This window comes from Asterias amurensis, chromosome 4 (genome assembly GCF_032118995.1).
Source record: "Asterias amurensis chromosome 4, ASM3211899v1".
Classification (NCBI taxonomy): domain Eukaryota; kingdom Metazoa; phylum Echinodermata; class Asteroidea; order Forcipulatida; family Asteriidae; genus Asterias; species Asterias amurensis.
In genome coordinates this window covers 17,724,714-17,745,671 of record NC_092651.1, presented here as the reverse complement: position 1 = coordinate 17,745,671, position 20,958 = coordinate 17,724,714, and the positions used below count along the sequence as shown (strand labels likewise).

General features: G+C 38.5%; 3 protein-coding genes across 3 annotated transcripts; 2 read left to right on the top strand and 1 right to left on the bottom strand.

Moving 5' to 3' along the window:
* Positions 1-6,276: 6,276 nt before the first annotated feature.
* LOC139936431 (monocarboxylate transporter 12-like) lies at positions 6,277-10,586 on the bottom strand. The gene is made up of 4 exons (XM_071931251.1): positions 10,397-10,586; positions 9,878-10,021; positions 6,638-7,459; positions 6,277-6,404 (listed from the first exon to the last, which is right to left on the bottom strand). Exons 1-4 carry the CDS (start codon positions 10,584-10,586, stop codon positions 6,277-6,279), a joined length of 1,284 nt encoding a protein of 427 aa, XP_071787352.1.
* A 3,504-nt stretch (positions 10,587-14,090) lies between these two features.
* On the top strand, positions 14,091-14,838 carry LOC139936430 (uncharacterized). The gene is made up of 2 exons (XM_071931250.1): positions 14,091-14,293; positions 14,493-14,838. The coding sequence occupies exons 1-2, from the start codon at positions 14,091-14,093 to the stop codon at positions 14,836-14,838; spliced, it is 549 nt and encodes a 182-aa protein (XP_071787351.1).
* A 1,957-nt stretch (positions 14,839-16,795) lies between these two features.
* LOC139936429 (C2 domain-containing protein 3-like) lies at positions 16,796-19,785 on the top strand. Its single transcript, XM_071931249.1, has 3 exons — positions 16,796-16,934; positions 19,024-19,198; positions 19,638-19,785. The coding sequence occupies exons 1-3, from the start codon at positions 16,889-16,891 to the stop codon at positions 19,783-19,785; spliced, it is 369 nt and encodes a 122-aa protein (XP_071787350.1). The 5' UTR covers positions 16,796-16,888.
* Positions 19,786-20,958: the final 1,173 nt, after the last annotated feature.

Sequence of the window (20,958 nt, the reverse complement as noted above, 5' to 3'; positions counted from 1 at the left end):
TGCTAAGGTTCTTCCGGGCCCCGTTGGAAGAGCCTGGAAGCTTCGTTCTTGAGGTAAGCTGTCTTGAGCCCCTCCAGCCCGTTCAATTTGTTCAAATCAGTGATCTTTCTCTGTTGTTGGCCTCTGTTTCTCCTCTTGGATGTTGGTACCGGTTGTGTTTTCACTGTATATTTGGGATTTCGATTTACGTATTAACACAAAACAGCTTGCCTGCACAACACTGGTAGAAGCGTGATTGCTGCACATGCAATTTATCGAGGATTAAGTTTTAGTTTAACTTTATAATTGCTTCCGGATAAAGAATAATGGAATTATCTATGACGTTGGAGTGACAGAGCTATATCCGTGATTCGTAAAACTGGAATTTTTCAAGACTCTCTCCTTTTGTCACATCATGACTGACAAACCGCAGGGGCACATGGGCTCAGCGGTGTGCATTTTTGTTATTTTGACAACGGAGAAGAAGTTTAAGGTAAAGAGCCCCTATAAAGGATCCAGCAAGGACAACAACTTACAGGTTTTTCCTTTCTTCACATTATTATGCAGGTAACGTCATTCCAGCGGCGTAACTAGACATTTTCATTTGGTGGGGCAAGTGGGGGCAAAGATTAAATTTGGGGGGGGGGGGGGGGGCAAAAGAAGTGCAAGATTATTATTAAATATGTTAACTGGTATATAGTTGATACACACCAATGCAGTTCTAAAACAGTCTACATAGTCAGCAGGTAACAAAAGATTGCGAAAACAACAAAATCGTAGAGAACTTGTCATTTTGTATAAGATAAAACTTTTCGACTGTATAAAAGGATTAAATACCAACTGTGATCACCAAGTACCAATTTAGAGTTGTACACGGCATTCTCAAATAGGCTCTGTGGGTGTGTACATACCCAAAACATAATAATATTAGGCCAAGTAAAGAAAAATAGAAATGTTTAGCGTCCCCGCCCTCTTCCTTTTTACAGGACACCTTCTTCTTTTTTTTTTTTTTTAAAGGGTTATTTTAAATGATCTCAGCAAAAAAAAAAAAAATCTGAATATCTTTGAGTCTGAATGCCTTGACCAAACTATTTCATTAATGTTTTGTGTATTTCAGCAGCAGAAAAAAACAATTGATATTTGACGTTCATGGCGGCCATCTTGAACTAAAAAATAAAAAGCCCTTCCTCCTTCCTTTTTTTGAGAAACCCAGACACTAAACATGTTTCTTTTTTTTACTCGGCCTTATTGTAACAAGTGTAAGCCATAAAAAAAAAATTAAAAAAACAGGATTGAAATTGTGGGTGTTTAATAATCACATTTTAGTTATGAAACGGATATTTAAAATAGGCCTACCTCTCAATTGCACTGCTTGCTTCAAAGGAGAAGAAATGGTCTAAGCAACCTTTTTCGATGGCCATTTTGCTGTAGTAAATTTCTCTGTAGTGAATCTGACCATGTCGGTAGAAATTTCTACCTCCATGATCTGACTAAGTTGTGTTAACGGAGCTATTGGTCTGCGTTCAGACCACCACATATTTAACAGAACTTTGTCACATCCTGCACTCTCTGTAACCGCAAAACCACAACAAACATTTACCGCCAATACGATCGCGCGCGCGCGTTTCCATGCATTTTCATGTTATAGTCCACATAGGGCCTACTGATATGAATAAAAGTTTTCCTTTTTACGGCAGCATTTTATGCAGCCTTAAGCGACTTATATATTAGGCCTATAAGAATATTCTTTTCTCTGATTTCATACGGGGGGCAAGAGGGGGGGGGGCAAGGGTTCTGAGCGGGGGGGGGGGGGCGCCGCCCCCCTCTGGTTACGCCACTGCGTCATTCCCCCAATGCGTGCTCCCCCATTGGGCACTCCCTGAATTTCTTCCCTATGGGTAACAATACAATGTCGCGTCTTTTAGATTTTTTTTTTTACAATAATTCACCCATACACAGTAATTAGACTTATTATGGTAACTTTAATTGTTTTCTGCATGCGGGTATCTTTTTAATTTCGCTTATTTCGATGTTCGTTCTAAATTGAATACTGCATTGCGGCTAATCCGTTAATCCCTCCGTCAGGCTCTTTTCAAACGGGAGAAACCAAATGCCGTTATAACTGCTCGAAATTAGTAGAATAATAGTATAAATACTAACTACATAACGAAACTTAGAGCAATATGGACCAGTGACGCCGATGCCACTCTATGATAAGAGAGCTATGGCAAACACCATACCATTAAAAGTGGTGAGTGTTCCAGTTCCAATTATTCAAAGTAAAACTCCAATGGAAAACTCTTTAAAAGAAAACCTTAATTTTTGAGGTTGTAAGCCTTGCATGCAGTAGCCATCTTTTAAAAATGAACGTCTGTTGGAATCCAAACAGATCACACAGGAAGTGTTGTGCAATGGACAGTGTCAAGTTAAAGTTATTGACCCTGAAAGACTTTTTGTACATTGGTCATAATGCACTTAAAGTCACCTGGAAGTGGTATTTTTACAAAATAAAGCTTTTGTCACTAATATATGTGTTTTGATGAGTGGAATGTGAATAAACAGTTAACTAAGGTTTTAAACCATCAGTTCTTATGTTATTTACAAATTTAAGAGTAGACAGCCCCCCAAACAACTTTATATATTTTTTAAACATACAAATCGTGACAAACAATTACTAAACAAATTGTTTCATTGTTCGTAAGCATATACTCTTATGTTTGAAAGAAAAAAATTATATTTCCAGGTGACTTTAAGTATTATGTTGGCACGGGAGCTTTATTGGTGGTCCCGCTAGATCCTGCACAGTGAACATCAAAAGCAAGGTTCTATTCCATTTATATAAAAAAAAAACTATTTTTTAGAGGAAGTGTGATCTTGATTATAGAACCTTCTTAAACATTATAAGAATTTAGTTTCCAACAAAATGTTCTGCAAACCTGTGTAGGCCTTTACACCTTAAAGGATTTAATGGATACTTGTTGTAAAACAAAACACAGATTTACATTAAACTTAATACACCGTTTTAAAATAATGATAGTAGAAAGCTTAGGTAGAAAGCTGAAGTTTTTGAGAAATGAGTAAAACAATATCACGAAGGTACGTTTTTACGAACTTATTTCCGTGACTTGTTTTAGGCCCTACTCATTTCTCTAAAACTACAGCACCTTAGCAAGTAATATTTTAAGGGAAGCTCTATCATCAGTATCTCCAAACTGTGTGAGTTTGATGAAAAACTGTGGACATTGTGCTTTTTGTCCTACAAAAAGTACCCAGACCTTTAAAAGTGGACAAATAACTATGAGCAAAAAACCTTACTTGGTAACGAGTAATAGGGAGAGGTTGATAGTATAAAACACTATGAGAAACGGCTCCCTCTGAAGTCATGTAGTTTCGAGAAAGAAGTAATTTTCCACGAATTTGATTTCGAGACCTCATGAAATTTAGAATGTGAGGTCTCGAAATCAAGCATCTGAAAGGCACACAACGTCGTGTGACAAGTTTTTTTCTTCTTTCATTATTATCTCGCCACTCCGACAACCAATTGAGCTCAAGTTTTCACAGGTTTGTTATTTTATGCATATGTTGAGATACACTAAGTGAGAAGACTGGTATTTGTCAATTACCGACAGTGTCAAGTGTCTTTAAAGAACTACATTATGAGAGGTTTATCTACATGGATGTATACCGTATGGAAAGTATTCAGAAAAACAGGGTCACCAAAAAGCTTAGTTAGGAAAAAAGCAATGAATAATTATGTTGAACCCTGAAACCGAATCAATTCTAACAAGGGAACGTGTTTTAGTAAAGTTGTACGGAAAGTTATAAATTCAAAACAAGTTTTCTTGAAAATCTAAGACCAAAACAGCTGTATACACAGAGGTAATGGAGAATAACTCCGTTTTGTGTTTTTGTTAAAGCCATTGGACACTTTCGGAACAGAAAAAAAAAGTTCATGGATTTCAAATAACTTAAAGGGTTTACAGAAGGTAATGGTGAAAGAATTATCTTGAAATATTATTCTAGTGATATACTTTACTTTTTGAGAAAACATTAAAACAATATCAATTCTCGATATCGAGAATTACGGATTTATTTTAAACACATGTCATGACACGGCGAAACGTGCGGAAACAAGGGTGGGTTTTCCCGTTATTTTCTCCCGACTCCGATGACCGATTGAGCCTAAATTTTCACAGGTTTGTTATTTTATACATAAGTTGTGATACACGAAGTGTGGGCCTTGGACAATACTGTTTACTGAAAGTGTACAATGGCTTTAAACAAAGCCACACATTGGGGATCAAAAGTTGAAAATCCAGCTGTTACGTCACATGTATTTTGGCTAAATGGTGACGATTCTAAATGGATTTGTATACAAGCTAAACCAAAGGAATGCTTTTCAGAGGTTGAGATTTTCGTTTTGGGTTTTGCAGAGAGTGCTGCTTTCGGGCTGGAGGAACCAGCAGACCAGAGAGGACAGCTCTGAGACTCTCGTCCTTACCCGTATACGGGTAGCGGTCCCGGCGGGTGTTGGAGGCCTGACCAGCTACAAGCAAATTTTCACGGAATCTCGGGCCTGGAGATACAAGCATTGTTGAAACCAAATGCAATGTAAGTAATTTAACTGTTATTTAACTAAATATTCATATTATGTATATATAATGAATAGGGTAGATGGCCTTAGCTTTCGATCCAATCCGGACCTTCTTCAGAGGCATAAAACAAGTACAACCAATGCAGTCAGTGATTACGAGTTATTTGTGGCTCGATTTGACGGCAGTGTTTGAACATGAGTAAACTATATTTTGTGGATGATATGACTTCGTGCGCTGTAAGAGAATTGTGTGTATGGTTGTATGTGCTAATGTTTACTGAACCAAGCATTCCTGGGGTGGATTCAAGGTTGCCTCAACAATCAGCGGGGAGACTCCAATATTATTTGTTTCACTTTCTTTAATGTGAAATATATTGTGTATACTTGTTTATTTTCTCCAACCAATATTGTAGGCTAGTGTATAACTACCCGTCTGTTCGAATTTGCAACGGTTTTTATTTTTAAAATTCAAGCTAAAACATCACACATGAGATGGGATTCACACAATAGCACAACCAAGATTGTTGTTGTGATAAATTAAGTCAGGTGAATTGGGAATACGTTGTGCATACATGAACGAGGCACTGAACACGTTTGGTAATTGGCAAAGACCTGCCGTCGATTTCACAAACAGTTGGTAATTACTCAATATAAATATTGGCATACAACCTTTCTTGGTGACGAGTAATGGGGAGAGGTTGATGGTATAAAACATTGTGAGAAACGGCTCCCTCTGAAGTGCCATGGTTTTCGAGAAAGAAGTAATTTTCCACGAATTTGATTTCGAGACCATAGATTTAGAACTTGAGGTCTCGAAATCAACCATCTAAACGCACACAACTTTGTGTGACAAGGGTTATTTTTCTTTCATTATTATCTCGCAACTTCGATGACCGATTGAGCTCAAATTTTCACAGATTTGTTATTTTATGGATATGTTGAGATACACCAACTGTGAAGGCTAGTCTTTGACAATTACCAATAGTGTCCACTGCCTTTAAGGTCTGCATGCAACAGTGCAGGGTTGGGACTAAGATTAGTATTAAGTTAGGAAGAGTTTTGTGAAATCGACGGCAGTATTCTCACTTGGTGTATCCCAACATATATGCATAAAATTACAAGCCTGTGAAAATTTGGACTCAATTGGTCGTTGAAGTTGCAAGAAAATGATGACAGAAAAAACACCCTTGCTGTACAAAATAGTGTGCTTTCAGATAGGAATAAAAGGCTTCTGGCCAGAAGTCTTTTATTATTTTAGTGAGAAATTACCTCTTTCTATAAAACTACGTTACTTCAGAGGGAGTCGTTTCTCACAACGTGTATACTATCAACAACTCTCCGTTGCTGATAGGCATATATATTTTGATTACTTACCATACGTGTACAGTGCCTTTAACGTGAACAGTTTACATTGAGTGACATGGGAATAATTCATTCGTTCAACTTTGCTTGAACTGCATGCATCCGGTAATTTTTAACAGCTAACAATGAATCAAAACAATTATGAAGAACTTGTGTAACTTACAAAGAAGCAAATTCAGAAAAACAATCATACCTTACACACACAACAAATTAACAAAACAAAATAAAATTTAAACTTGATAAAAGGATGTTAAATAAGGGCTGGTTGTCGGTTCTCTGCATTTAAACACTTTTAGACTTGCGTGTTTAAGTTTATTCTGGGCGAAGACGAGGCCATGTTTTTACTCCCGAGCTTTACACGGAAAGCAGGTAGACCCTAACGTCAAAGACAACAAACCCATGATAGCAGAAATGACTCCCATCATGCAGAAAGCAACTCCATAATCACCCGTCACGTCATATATCCAACCTGTATGCAGCACAATTAATAGAAAAAGTAACCATGACACTGGTGAATATTACTAAAGAAAGGGTAATTTGTTGTGGACGCTCGTGGGCAGCAGACTCACCAGGTAAGTCTGCTGCCGCCACCTAGCGCCCAAAGTTTCAAAAAGTGTTTATCGTTCGGCCCCACCGGTCTCATCCAAGACCGATGAGATAGGCTTATGTGCCATGTATTGGAAATGTTCCTATAATACTCACCGAAAAGGAAACCTCCTGCTGACATACCGGTACCGAAAAATACCAACATCCAAGATAGGGCAGACACTCTTTTCTCTTCAGGAAAACGAACTGACAAGACGATCGTTAATGGATATGTTCCTCCTAAGCACAACCCGCCAAGAGTGGCAAGGGCAGCAACTGCCTCATATGATGGTGCAGCGATGGGATCAAGGAGACACACCAAGGCCAGCAGGAAAGACGACCCAGCGAGGAGATTATGTGTTTGGAGGAGTCCGCAGTCGATTAAAATGCCGGATGAAAGGCGTCCAAACACGGCCCCGAAGCCGCCAAAAGTAGCCAGGAATGACGACTTTGTCTCATTGAACCCTAGTGCAATACCATTCGGGATGAGATAGATATGCCAACCACAGTATAAAACCCCACATAAGAAATTGACAGCCTGGGTGGTGACGAATCCTGGTTCATCAACGAACATTTTAATGTCAATTTTCTCACCCATTGCTCCTAACCTTTGCCTCCAATTATCACAGAGTGACTCGCTGGGAGGTGGATTAGTTGAAGAGTTCGGCTCACCATCAGCTATAGATGTGTAGGAGTTTCTGGTACGCAGAGGTCTTACCAGAGCAGCGAAGACGCAGTAATTTGCCGACATAGCACCGAGAAGAGCCAGAGCACCTCGCCAATCATACAGCTGGATTAATTGCTGCACCACGGGAGGGAGAATCATTATACCAACAGCGCCCCCTACCGAGCTGATTCCACTCGCGGAAGCGAAGTTATCTGGGAAATACTGCAACAGCTGTGCGGTTGACATAGTTTGCATTACGGAGTATCCGAAGCCTGCAGAATTGTGTAAAACAAAAAGGTAACACTACACAATTGTTGCACGCTGTGATGGGGTCCATGGCGTTTTGTACACCCGAGGGGGGAAATGGCACCCGAGGCGAAGCCGAGGGTGCCATTTCCCCTCGAGAGTGTACAAAACCCATGGACCCCGATCACAGCGTGCAACAATTGTTTTGTTATACCTTGGTAACATTAATATTCCTCTTCTCGAAGTTCTGTTGTAATCTTAAACATTTACGACGGAGTATTCGTTGTTTAATTAGCAGACGAACAAGAAACAATTCCTGACAGTTCCCTCGAATCCGCGCATGTTTCATACAGCGTGGAAATCGACCAACGGTGGGAACGATCAAGGTGATGTACACCGGTGTACATGACTTTTCATGTTACCCGGCGCCCTGCGCATTACGCGTAGCGTGTATCTTTAGTCATGACACATGCGTATTTTTGTTGCACGGCACGTGATTGGTTCTCGACCAATCAAACTCACAATTTCTATAGAGGTATAACAATATTGTGTGATTCATTCGAATTCGTTTGATGACCGGACATAGAAACAAAATATATTGTGTATCGAACGACATTGGACAAAGACAAGGGACATAGCCAAAGTGAGCAATGACATTGGGCCGGATAAATAAAAACTAGCAATTACTTATCAAGTTATAAGGTTCAGCATTAGCAAAAAGACTGAAAAGTAAAAGATCAGGCATGAACATTTCGCTCGCTGGATTACATTTCACTTAAAGACATATAAATAAAAACGACATTTTACTAACATACTGTAGCAATTACATGTATTTTTTACAAGCTACTGCATGAGGAGCTTGAGATTTTACTTGAACAACAGTGTTGCATATATGGCTCGGTATCGGGTCAGTATTAAAGGGTTATTTTTCCCTTGGTCTAATGATCCAACGATAAATGTTACTTATAAATTTGTTGTGTACTTTAATTGCTCTAAAAGAACCAATCTCTGGAGCGCTGGCGTTGAGAGGATGGCTGTTTCCCCATCATAGCTACTGCCGCCATCAAAAACTTGACTAAGTGGAAACTGCCCCGCCTGCATTTTAGTTAATCGCTATTTATCAGCGAGTCCATGCCTCTATTGTTATACTCCTGAATACCCCGCTATTTTTGTGCTTTTCTCTGATCATTAACTAATCCGTTCAAGTAAATGGTGTTTTTCCAGTAAAAGGTTATTTTAATAGAGATTTGGGCAAATTCTCATGCCTGATCTTAAACTTATCGACATTTTGTTAATGCTGGCCTTTACACGGCCCAGTATCTTGTGAAACTATCAGGTAATAATAAAATGCCGGTTTTATTTACATCTCAATAAGAAGAGTCCCTCAAGCATTGATTTTACCTACTAGTTCGACTAATTACTAGCAATATTAAGGCTTACATTTATTTATAAGGATTTAAGTAAAAGACTAGTAAAAGCAAATGCTAGTTTTTGAACTGAAGACTACAAAACCATCCAACGTCTACTGCTAAACTTTTAGAAGCTTTTCTTTTCGACTTTGCTATAAGAGCAGCAGAGCTCTTTCCATTGCAATGTACACAATCCAAACATGACGTCACACGTATTCATGCGAAAAGGATGTCGTCACGGGGCTTTTTTGCGAAACTCAACGAAAGCAACGATAAGAGATGTTACATTTGCATCGGAGATAAAGAATATTAATTTGTTTTTTTTACCCATATACACCGATGTGTGTTAGCACTGTATTCTCAGTACTTCCCCGAGTCCTGTGAACAAATACCACAGCCATGTTACTCGGGTGGGATTCGAACCCACGACCCTTGCAATTCTAGAGCAATGTCTTACCAACTATAGACTACACCGAGGTTGCCCGGTAGCTAGATGCAGTTCGAATCCCAAGTTTTGGCAGCGGGTATCCCGCAACGAGAGACATTTGCACCGGGGATAAGGAATATTAATTTGAGTTTTTCCAATACACAGATTTGTGTTAGCAATAGCTACACGTTGTGTTGTCAAAGTGATTTTTGTTTTATATCGCATTCTGATGTGCACTGTATGTCCGTACTCAGTGAGCACTAAAAATAATATGACTTCTTCTTTGTTCTCGTTCAAGTACTTCTTTTAGTTATGTTGTCATTTATAAGGTAATTTTAAAGAACATTTATATCTGAATTGGGATGGCATTGTCAACTCGAGATTTTAAATGGATTGAATCAGACTCGTGTTAAAAAATCTCAAAAATAGGCCTTCAAATATTTTGTTTTCATTGTATTGTATGATGCGGGTATCGTTTTCTGGTTGTTTTATTAAATCCAATTAAATGCTTGAGTAAGTTTGAATTTACTCTTCAACTCATTTGAAAGAGAGGAACGAATTATGCATGTTAATAATATAAATTATACTTTTAAATAAAAAATACTTACTGCCTACGAGGAAACACAGAGTAATGTGGACCAGTGACGTCGATACCACTGCGGCCATGGTGAAAGACACAGCAAATACAACACCACTAATAATCATCAGTCGTCTAGCTCCAAATGTATTCACTAAAACTCCAACAAAGATTCCTATAAAAGGCAAAACCAATTGGGGAAATAACAGCGATAGGTACAAAGTTTACGGTAATTCAATTCAATTCAAATCAACTCGAAATGTATTAACACAATTATTACATTTTACATGGATACAATTTTTGTTTGCAACCGAGATCGTACCGGACTTAATCTTACCATAAATATTATTCTAAAAACGATGTCCGTACAATTCAAAAGTATCTGTACCATAAAATGATGCCTTCAAAACCAGCGTTGAGACCCCAGAAACACTAAACCATTCACAAATGACTTTCATCTTCTAACCTATTGTTTCCTGCTGGCTAGAATCTGTGGGCTAGAATTCTTGTCGTTTCAAACGTCCACCGTGAGACCGAATTCACAGCTTACCTGTTACGGTGCCAACGGTGAATGAAAGGGTAGCGACCAGCCCTGCTGCACGTGTGCTGCATTCAAAGTACTCAACAAACTCATCTATAAACACCCCCATGGACTTGAAGATGCCGTACGAGAGAAAACTTACGCCCGTCCTTACTAAGAAAATTGCCCAGCGCCACGAACCTACTGTTGGTGCGCCCATCGTAGTTTCTTGGCCGATGGAAGAGAAAGCTTCGCTTCTGAGCCACTTCGCTTTTAAGGATGCCTTCGCTGTATTTTTGTCTTTACTCTGTGTTGTATTTTTGTGATATTGACTTGAATGCCTGACGTACACAACACATTGCTTGAGAATCGAGTAAGTTCGGCTGACGTTTGTTCAAATAGTGTCAACACTTCTGTGTATCTCAGTACTGTTCGGAAAGGTTATAGATCTTGCTCTGGCTCCGCTGCTGAAGACCTGTTTGAAATTAAATCACCTCTACAACATTCAAGTTCCAAATGTCTATACAGCAGCTAATCGGAGTTCAGGTTGGAATAGGCCGGCAAGTTGAGCTTAAAACACGGATCTATCAGGCCAAATTGTTGGTAGATCTCACGGGCTTTCGTAGCACCATTTACAATACGGCCTGTTTGCTCGATGAAAACATTTTGAAATGCATATGAACAATAATAGTTATACTGGTGGGGCCTAGTATTGGATTTGGGTTGATCCACCGAGTATAGTATGGGGGTATAAAACAAGTATTAAAAAGCTATACTGTAACTCTACTGTTTTAAAGGCAAGGTACACGTTTGGTAATTACTAAAAACAAATATTAACTTAAAAAACTGACTAATTGGTAACGAGCATTGGTAGTATAAAACATTGTAGGAAACGACTCCCTCTGAAGTAACGTAGTCGTTGAGAAAGAGGTAATTTCTCACTAATATAATAAAAGACTTCTAGCTAGAAGTCTTTTATTCCTGAAGAGAGCACACAAATTCGTCCAACAAGGGTGTCTCTCTCATCATTTTCTCGCCACTTTGATGACCAATTGAGCCCAAATTTTCACAGGCTTGTTATTTTATGGCTATGATGGGATACACCAAGTGAGAAGACTGGTCTTTGACAATTACCAAACGTGTACCTTCCCTTTAAAAAGAATGTTTCAATGTTTCTCAACAATGTTTATGGTTCTCTACATGCCAAGTGTCTTATTAAATATATTTTGTAAATATCTTTGTAAATATATGCATCTGCAAATCGGCTTTTTGACCGCCATGTTTTCTTCTTTAATAAACAAATAATAATAATTATAATTGTCTAGCAATAAAACGAGCCCATTATTCATTGGTCCCCTATTCTTTGGTTAACTATAATTGGTTATAAGTATGTTTTAATTAGAAAAACATTACCAGGAGCAAACAGAATACAGTCCCAGTCTCTCTCAATTTGAATAAACATGAGTGGCATGTCTTTTGCCAAGTAAGGCCGGTGTCAGATGCAATTGTGTCCGCCATGCAATACTGTGCGCTCCGGACACGTTTGCATAATATACAATCGTGTCCAGGGCTATGCAAAAACCGTCCGGTGGACATGTACATGACTGTACATGTATGTGCGCGCGTATTAAGCGAGAGCGTGCATCACTGAACCTACGTCGAATGCAGCATGAATAATATTCACGTATTGATTGCAGCGAATACCCAACGGCCGAACATTTCCCATGTCATTCATGCCATGCACTTAGCTTGTAAAAACAATGGTGAACGTGTTCCGTCGAACAAGGGCATTTCACATACCACAAGGACGGTTTTGCACGGGGGCGGACACAACTGTCCGGGCGGACACAATTGCATTATGTAGCAGCGTCCGTTATTATGTTGACTTTATTTCTACTTTTATAATATGATGTTAATTAGTATTACATTTTTAACAACATAATGTCATTTTTATAGTCATAAACTACATTAAACTAAAGTAATGGACGAAACAAAATCTCCCCAACGTAAAACTCCATAAGGTTGGGACCACAATGGGCAACACTTGTATTATGAATTTAACCTTGGCGTTTTTGTGAATATTTGTTTTATGCCATTCGTTTTTAGTTCTCGTGGAAACCATTGAGTTTTAAAATCCTACATGTTCCATTAGGATTTCTTAACATTTTGACGTATTTTATTATTGTTTTTTTAAAGCTTCGTTTAAGGGTTTTTTCAAGGCGTTTTCAACCAACATTTCCCCCTTTCGGTCAGTCTCTTCTACAGTCGTCATTCATTAGTTCCTTTTTCCTCAAACAAATAAGCTATGTAATGGATTTTATGTTGATATGTACACATTTTGATGCTTTACCATTACATAATACAAGTCGGGAAAAAGTCTGGTTTAAAAAAAGATAACGATGACGTCACCAAAAATAAGTGCGCCCTCTAGCGGCAGATTAAAAACCTCTAAAAATACACTTTTTACTGATGTTTGTGTCAGAGTTTAACTAAGGACATTGACTTCTTGAACTCAAAAAGACGTCATGATGACGTCATCATGTTGTTTTGACCATTTTTGCAATTTTGATATTTTGTTGCAAATCTTGAAAACAAAGCAAAGTGCAATGTTTGTTTTTATTTTTATTTTTTTTATTCTTCCTCTCGATGTCGATTGTTCGCAAGAAAAAGCATAGTTGCGAAGCTTGCTTTAAGTTGAAACTTTCCTCAACCAAATAAGCTATTTTGACAATCTAAAGCCCTGTTCGCATTGGACTTTGGGTAAACTAACCGAGCCAATGGGTAACTTACCTCCTAGGGGTGGATTTCACAAAGAGTTAGGACTAGTCTTATCTCGACTTTGGACGAGTTACTCGTCCTAACTTAAGACTAGCTATGCGTTTTTGATATCTCTTAGGACTAGCCATAAGTTAGGACTAGTCCTAACTCTTTGTGAAATCGACCCTAGGTAACTTACCCGACCCGAATGGGTAGTTTAACCGACCCGCGGCTGCCCGGTTAAATTGACCAGGTCAGTTTAACCGAGCCAAAAAGTCCAGGGTAAAAGCCGTCTCAGTAAAAAGCTGCATCCGGTCCCCGACCTGCCCTCAGCGTCACGTGTTATTACATGTCCCACGCACACATGTAATTAGCGGACGGAAGCTCCCGTTGGATTTGCACTCTCCGTGTCATACATCCAGTCAAAGGTCACAGAGTAGCGCCCTCTTGTGTTTGTCTAGGTAAGTCGTCGGTTAGTTTTCCTGTCGTGTCAGTTAGTTTACCCACGTCCTTAATCCAAGTGCAGACGCCGGTAAGTTTCCCCTTTAGGAATGTTAACCACTGTCTCGGTAAAGCATTAATCCAATGCGAACACGGCTTAAGCATCATATGAAAGGGCTTTACGTACTTCACTTAAATGGATATGTTGGTGATCTTCTCTTGACCTTTTGACCTGTCTAAACCGGTAGTGCCTGTAGAATGCTTTGAAAAAGGCGTTAACTAATGGCTTTTAAGTTGAAATGTACACATTAATGCTTGATAGTCGCGTTCAAGGCGTTTTCAAAAATACATTTCCCCCTTTCAATAAGTTAGTCTCTTCTACAGTCGTCAGTATTTAATAAGTTCATAATTCCTCAACCACATAAGCTATTTTGTCAATCGTTACATCATACGAAAGAGCTTACGTACTTCACAAAAATTCCCATTGGTCGTATCATCAGAAAGCATAACCTACAATATCACCTTTATGCTGACGATATTCAACTGTACATACTTCAACCTGAATGACCCGCAATCCATAACCTCAGCTCTCTCTCGGCTATCCTCATGCATATCTGACATCAAGTCATGGATGACCCTTAACATGCTGAAGCTCAATGAAGAGAAAACAGAGTTATTCATTGCTGTTCCTGACCATCTCAAACAAAAGTGCCTTCGGTATCTCTTCAGGTCAGCGACAAAGTCATCAAGCCTTCTAAGAGTGTTCGCAACCTCGGGGTTGTATTTGATTCGTCAATGTCCATGCACTCCCACATCACAACTCTCTGCTCCAGCCTCAACTATATCAACTCAGAAACCTAAGTCGCATTCGCAAATTCCTGGACTTCGACACTTGCCACCTAATTATCCATGCTCTTATTCTCTCAAGATTAGACTATGGCAACGGGTTGCTTCTTCGATCTAGCACTTCAGACATCAAACGTCTTCAACGCATCCAAAACTGGGCGGCCAAGCTGATTTGCAAGGCTATGAAATATGACCACGCGACACCCTGCCTTCAGCAGTTACATTGGCTCCCGGTCAAAGAGAGAGTAACTTTCAAAGTTTTAGTTACTGTGTTTAAATGTCTTCAAGGAATAGCACCAGGCTACTTATCATCTTGCCTTGCTCTCTACCAACCGCCACGCTCAAGCTTGCGATCAGCTTCTGACAACACACGCCTAACCGAACACCCAACCATCAGAACACTCTCATCTGCTCACAACCGGACTTGATCTCCTTTATTGCTCCGCGAATATTATGGAACAACCTCCCAGTACGCATCAGAAATTGTAACTCTTTGCCTTTATTCAAAAAATCTCTCAAAACTCACTTGTATCAGATGTAATTTGTTGTATTTATAGTTCCATTGGTCTTGCTCTTTCCAGCGCTTTGATCTTGATGTAAAGGCGCTTTATAAATATTTAGTTGTATGTATGTATGTATGTATGTATGTATGTATGTATAAAACGGCTTTGATCTGTACCCTTCATTTTTCATCTTTTGGAATCGGCTCAGAACTTATGCGCCTAACGTTTCCCATACTTTTTGGAAGCGTCTGGGATAAGCACGACCGTACCGCTTCTCCATGCTTACTTACAATACCTGGAACATTGCTGGAATCATTTTTCCGATATGCATCCACTTTGTTGTTCAGTGTGTTGAAAATCACTGGATATCTGCGCCGGCCGTTTCATATAATGGTTAAGCAGCACTTAAAACAAGAAATCAAATTGGTTCTTTGCGCTGATGACATGTCCCCTATACAGCTTGTCAATATTACAATGTGGTCGCTAAGAAACGCAACATGTTTTTGTTCTTTATTCGTCTTTGTCGAAAGAACCATAAACCCGAAGATACTTTTGTGGAAAAGGAGTAAATAAATATCAGTTTAAGATGTGGTGCGCAACCCTGGTAGAGGGAAACCCCAAAACAATCACGTAGGGTCTGAACAACCAATCTACACGATGCAAGGCTTCGCCCCTAGATTTTAACTGGAGTCCACATCAGTAAAGGTCACATGGTAAAATTTGCACTTTAGTTTGTACTGGTGAATTATTCATGTTTGGAACGTTATTAATTAATCCAGGGTTCCAACAGCCGGTGTAAATGTTTTGTTATTGTCATTTATGAGCTAGCAACTATTAGTGCAACTTTTGACATTACGAAAACAAATGTTAGCTCTTCATTGAAAGGAACACGTTGACTTGGATTGGTCGAGTTGGTCGCTGAAAAGCGTTTGTAACCGTTTGTTATAAAATGTATATGATTAAAAAGATATTTTAAAAGTAGAATATAATGATCCACACAAGTATCACTCGACAATGCGTGGCTTTCATTTTACCTCTTCGACTAACACGGTTGGCCAAATCCGTCTACATTTTTTTTATAAATAATGAAATTGTGTACATTGTGGAAATTGTATTTGTAAACAAAGATTAAATAATGGTTAAATAATGAATTATATATTAAATAATGAATTATTTGTAAATAGTTGCGTTAAATAATAAATTTACACTTGGCACCTCATAAGGGAACGTATTCCTTTAATTGTTAGTTGTTCGAGCAACAGCCTTTTTGATGCTAAATTACCATAATACACATCGAGAAAAAACATCTTTGCATTTTGACGAGCTATTTGACGAACAATGACCCTGACGCTAACCAAAAGTTCGACTGAGGTGAAACTTGATGTATTGTTAGTCAAGGACATTAACTTCTTGAACTCGTAATGACGTCATGATGACGTCGTCATGTTGTTTTGACAATGTTTGCAGTTTTGATCATTTATAACAAATCTTGAGAACAAAGCAATGTGCAATAATTGTTTTTTTACACCAGGCTTTCTTCCGGAAACCGAACACCTAGAGTTTGTTCACAAACTCTCAATGTCGAGTTTAAGTTTGTGTTTAATCGTAGAAACTATGTTCCATCGCTTTGCAACTTTGATAAAGGGTGCTACAAAAATATACATTTATGTTTTTATTATTAAAATTATTTGTAAAACCTGATAAAAAAATAATGTTTATTTTTTCGTGTAGACCATGCTACATCGGCCTCGTTTGTTTTCATATCATAGCGCCCTCTTTGTTGATATAAAACCAGTATAAAGATTGCTTTTCGGACGAGTTGACTCTTTCATGTACTTTGTGTACTGTCACTGTATACACGACGTGTGTGTGAATGCGGGAAAATCAAAATGATAACCTGCAGCTAAAGACCAAGGCAAGAGTTCCGAGTTATCCTGTTAATAACGAAACTCATATTTTGGCTGACAATCTGAAGATGGTAAAGAAAAAGACGAAATCAAGTAAAAAGGGAAGGAGGCGTGGTGAGTGAAATTATTAAAACTTTTCTTGAATGAAAACACATTACATTATCACATACTCCTAGAACTATTTCGGTTTCGTCCGGCTATCGTCTCCCGTAACGGGAGACGATAGCCGGACGAAACCGAAATAGTTCTAGGAGTAATTATCACATACATAGCCTTAGGGCCTATCATTAGTATTTTTTTAGTATCATTATTTACACACTACTGACACTACTGTCTACTGACTAACTTCTGAACAGCTAAACAGCCTGAATGAATCTGATTATTGTAAAATAATTGTCTGTGTGAATGTGAGCATCATGGAGGTAGAGAGTGAGCAGTGACGTTTGTTTGTTGTTTAATAAAACAATATAATAATGAAAATTATTATAAAGTAAAACATATTTCATTAATTAACTGTTTGAAAATTAAATACTTCCACAGTCACAGTGCCAATAGGCAATACCCTGGACTCAGCGGCAGCCATCAGCCAAGTGAGAGTCCTGCATGCACAATTGCACAATTTATGGACCCAACTTTCTAAATAAAAAACTTGTTTATAAATAATAATTATGCAAGTGATAAGACTAGAATCTAGACTAGATAAGAGTAGAGGAAGGCCCTGTCACACACACTACACAGGCCCCAGTAAAGAACACGAGACTGATGGAATGCACGCCCTCGATTGGTTGAATAAGCGTGGGCTTATTCTGTGTTGAGCAGTTCAACCAATCTAGGCCAGGGCATGCATTTTCATCGTTCTCGTTTTTGTTCTCATTAACGGGGCTTGTGTGACCGGGCATGGTTTTTAAAGTCACCTGGACGTGGTATTTTTTCAAAGAAAAGCTTTTGTCACTAATATATGTGTTTTGATGAGTGGAATGTGAATAAACAGTAAACTAAGGTTTTAAAAAATCAGTTTTTATGTTATTTACAAATTTAAGAGTAGACCCGACCCGAGAGGGCGCTGTTCGTGACGTAAATCGAGGCAGACTTTGCCTGTAATGCGTAGAGTAAACACAATTGCAAAGTACGCGTACGGACCAAGTCGTGAGTTTGTACCTTTCCACAAAAAAAAAAATGTTTTTTTTTCCGGCAATGCCGACCAGGTGTATTGCTGCTGAATGCAGAAAAACACTTTTTGAAATGTACCAACTCACGACTTGGACGTACATGTACTTTGCAAGTGTGTTTACTATACACATTGCAGGCAAAGTCTGCCTCGATTGGCGTCACAAAAGGGGTAGGTGGAGTCAGCCCCTCAAACAACTTTATATATTTTATAAACAAATAAATCGTGACAAACAATTACTAAAAAAATTGTTTTATTGTTCGTTAGCATATACTCTTATGTTTGAAAGGAAAAAAATCTATTTCCAGGTGACTTTAAAACCTTATATAAAGGCAATGGACACTATTGGTAATTACTCGGCGTAAAAACCTCATTTGGTAATGAGTAATGGGGAGAGGTTGATGAATGATGAGTGTAAAACATTGTGTGAAGCGGTTCCCTCTGAAGTGACGTAGTTTTCGAGAAAGAAGTAAATTTCCACGATTTTGATTTCGAGACCTCAAGTGTAGAATTTGAGGTCTCGAAATCAAGCTTCTGAAAGCACACAACTTTGTGTGATAAGGGTTTTTTTTCTTTCATTATTATCTCGCAACTTTGTCGACCAATTGAGCTCAAACTTTCACAGGTTTGTTATTTTATGCATATATGTTGAGACACACCAAGTGAGAAGACTGGTCTCTGGCAATCACCAGTAGGGTCCACTGTCTTTAAGACTAACTAGTAAAAAAGATTATTACAATAGGGGGGCCTAGTTTGTTAGTTTATTGACATTGAAATTATTGAATTGTTATGCATGGGCAAAACCCTGCAAAACTCGGTCCATTCCGAGGCTTACGACATTTTCTTATGTTTTTTTGCCAAGCTGCAGCCATAATAAAATGCCCCAAGATGCTCCTAAATTGCCACTGGCTTCTCGAACTACAACTCCCCAGTCATGCCAGTTACTGGGTCTGGTTGGGGTCATGTTCATGTATTTTGCTGTATTGCTAATTACCATTGCATGTTTTTTGTTTTTCAACTGAATTCCGAAATCAGCATTGAAGGAAGATGTACATGCTACCACTAGTTTGCCCCCAGCTGTGGAAGGGCAACTGAGGTGTTTTCTGAGGGTCAGCGTCAGTAAGATCGTTTGGCTGACTGCCAGACCCCCTGATACAACCCATGTCAGACTGAGATGGTGGGGGGAGATCACAGAGGGGAGCCTATTCAGGTAGGTGTGGTGGGGGTTCAATGAAGACAAAATTTAAGTGAGCCAGCCAAATTTGTACCCTTTGAATTGCCATTGCCCAATAGAAATTTACAATTTCTTCCTTCAGGTGCCCTTAAATACATAAAAGATTGTTATAAAGAAGTTATTGTCCACATTGAAGAAAAAAGGAAATTTTATTTTAACTGGCAAATGGGTTTTAAAAACAATTAACAATCAGAAAACATTTTGGTGCAGTTGCCCTTTCAAAAATAAAAGGCAGTTCAAGTCAATGACACTACGACACTATGTACACTTTCCATTTGGAATTTTTAAAGATTATATACAGTGTAATAAAGATTTAAATTAAATTGAATTGTCATGCAATGCACATAGGACAATCTCGCTGCAAACTCCAACAAATTTTTTCAAGACTAATTTCGCAGAAATAATCTCTTTGCAGACCTCTTGATGTTAAGAATCCACAAAAGGCAGCCACTCGCACTGTCGCCAGGTTCCCAGTCCGATGTGGACCCAAGCAGTTTGCAGCCTACCTCAATGATATCCTTTTGAATTTAGAGGCAGGAGATTTTTACCTTCTTTCAATTTAGGGAGCTGCTTTATCACTTTACAGATTAAAGGAACACGTTGCCTTGGATTGGACGAGTTGGTCTATTAAAAGCGTTTGAAACCGTTTGTTATGAAATGCATATGGTTAGAAAGATGTTTTAAAAGTAGAATATAATGATCCACACAAGTATCACTCGAAATTGCACGGTTTTCCTTTTACGTCGCGAACTATCACGGTCGGCCATTTTGACTCCCATAAATGGCCGACTGTGTTAGTCGACAGGGTAAAAAGAAAACCGTGCAATTTCGAGGCATATTTGTGTAGATCATTGTATTCTACTTTTACAATACCTTTCTAACCATATACATTTTACAACAAACGGTTACAGAACGATTTTCAAAGACCAACTCGACAGATCCAAGGCAACGTGCTCCTTTAAGTGAGTTTGAATCTTGGCCCAGTTAGTCGGACACTTGTGTCCTTGACTTGAGCAGGGCACTTTAAAGGATTTGGGTACTTTTTGTAACATAAAACACAATGTCCACAGATTTACATTAAATTTACACTGTTTGAAGATAATGATAGTAGAAAGTGTACCTTAAAGTATTAGTTGCTGAGGTGCTGTAGTTTTTTAGAAATGAGTAAAACAATGTCATGAAAATACGTGTTTACATGCTAAAATAATTTCTGTCTCATGATCACCGAGACAAAAATTATTTTCATTACATTGTTTTACTCATCTCTTAAAAACTACAGCACCTCACCAAGTAATATTTGCAGGGAAACTTTCTACTATCATTATCTTCAAATTGTGTGTAAGTTTAAAGACAGTGGACACTATTGGTAATTGTCAAAGACCAGTCTTCTCACTTGCTGTATCTCAACAGATACATAAAATAACCAACCTGTGAAAATTTGAGCTCAATCGGTCGTCGAAGTTGCGAGATAATAATAAAAGAAAAAAAACCCTTGTCACACGAAGTTGTGTGCGTTTAGATGGTTGATTTCGAGACCTCAATTTCTAAACTTGAGGTCTCAAAATCAAATTCGTGGAAAAGTACTTCTTTCTCGAAAACTCCGTCACTTCAGAGGAAGCCATTTTTCACAATGTTTTATACCATCAAACTCTCCCAATTACTTGTTACCAAGTAAGGTTTCATGCTAATAATTATTTTGTATAATTACCAATAGTGTCCACTGCCTTTTATGTTAA

Excerpts from the sequence above, each read along its gene's own strand:
- LOC139936431 (XM_071931251.1), bottom strand. The coding sequence starts at position 10,586 with ATGGGCGCACCAACAGTAGGTTCGTGGCGCTGGGCAATTTTCTTAGTA. Across the intron at positions 7,460-9,877 it reads TCTGTGTTTCCTCGTAGGCA|GCTTCGGATACTCCGTAATG; the intron begins GTAAGTATTTTT and ends ACAATTCTGCAG. Across the intron at positions 6,405-6,637 it reads AGCAGGAGGTTTCCTTTTCG|GTTGGATATATGACGTGACG; the intron begins GTGAGTATTATA and ends TGCTGCATACAG.
- LOC139936430 (XM_071931250.1), top strand. The coding sequence starts at position 14,091 with ATGCTGACGATATTCAACTGTACATACTTCAACCTGAATGACCCGCAA. Across the intron at positions 14,294-14,492 it reads TGCCTTCGGTATCTCTTCAG|ATTAGACTATGGCAACGGGT; the intron begins GTCAGCGACAAA and ends TATTCTCTCAAG.
- LOC139936429 (XM_071931249.1), top strand. The coding sequence starts at position 16,889 with ATGGTAAAGAAAAAGACGAAATCAAGTAAAAAGGGAAGGAGGCGTG. Across the intron at positions 16,935-19,023 it reads TAAAAAGGGAAGGAGGCGTG|CATTGAAGGAAGATGTACAT; the intron begins GTGAGTGAAATT and ends TTCCGAAATCAG. Across the intron at positions 19,199-19,637 it reads ACAGAGGGGAGCCTATTCAG|ACCTCTTGATGTTAAGAATC; the intron begins GTAGGTGTGGTG and ends ATCTCTTTGCAG.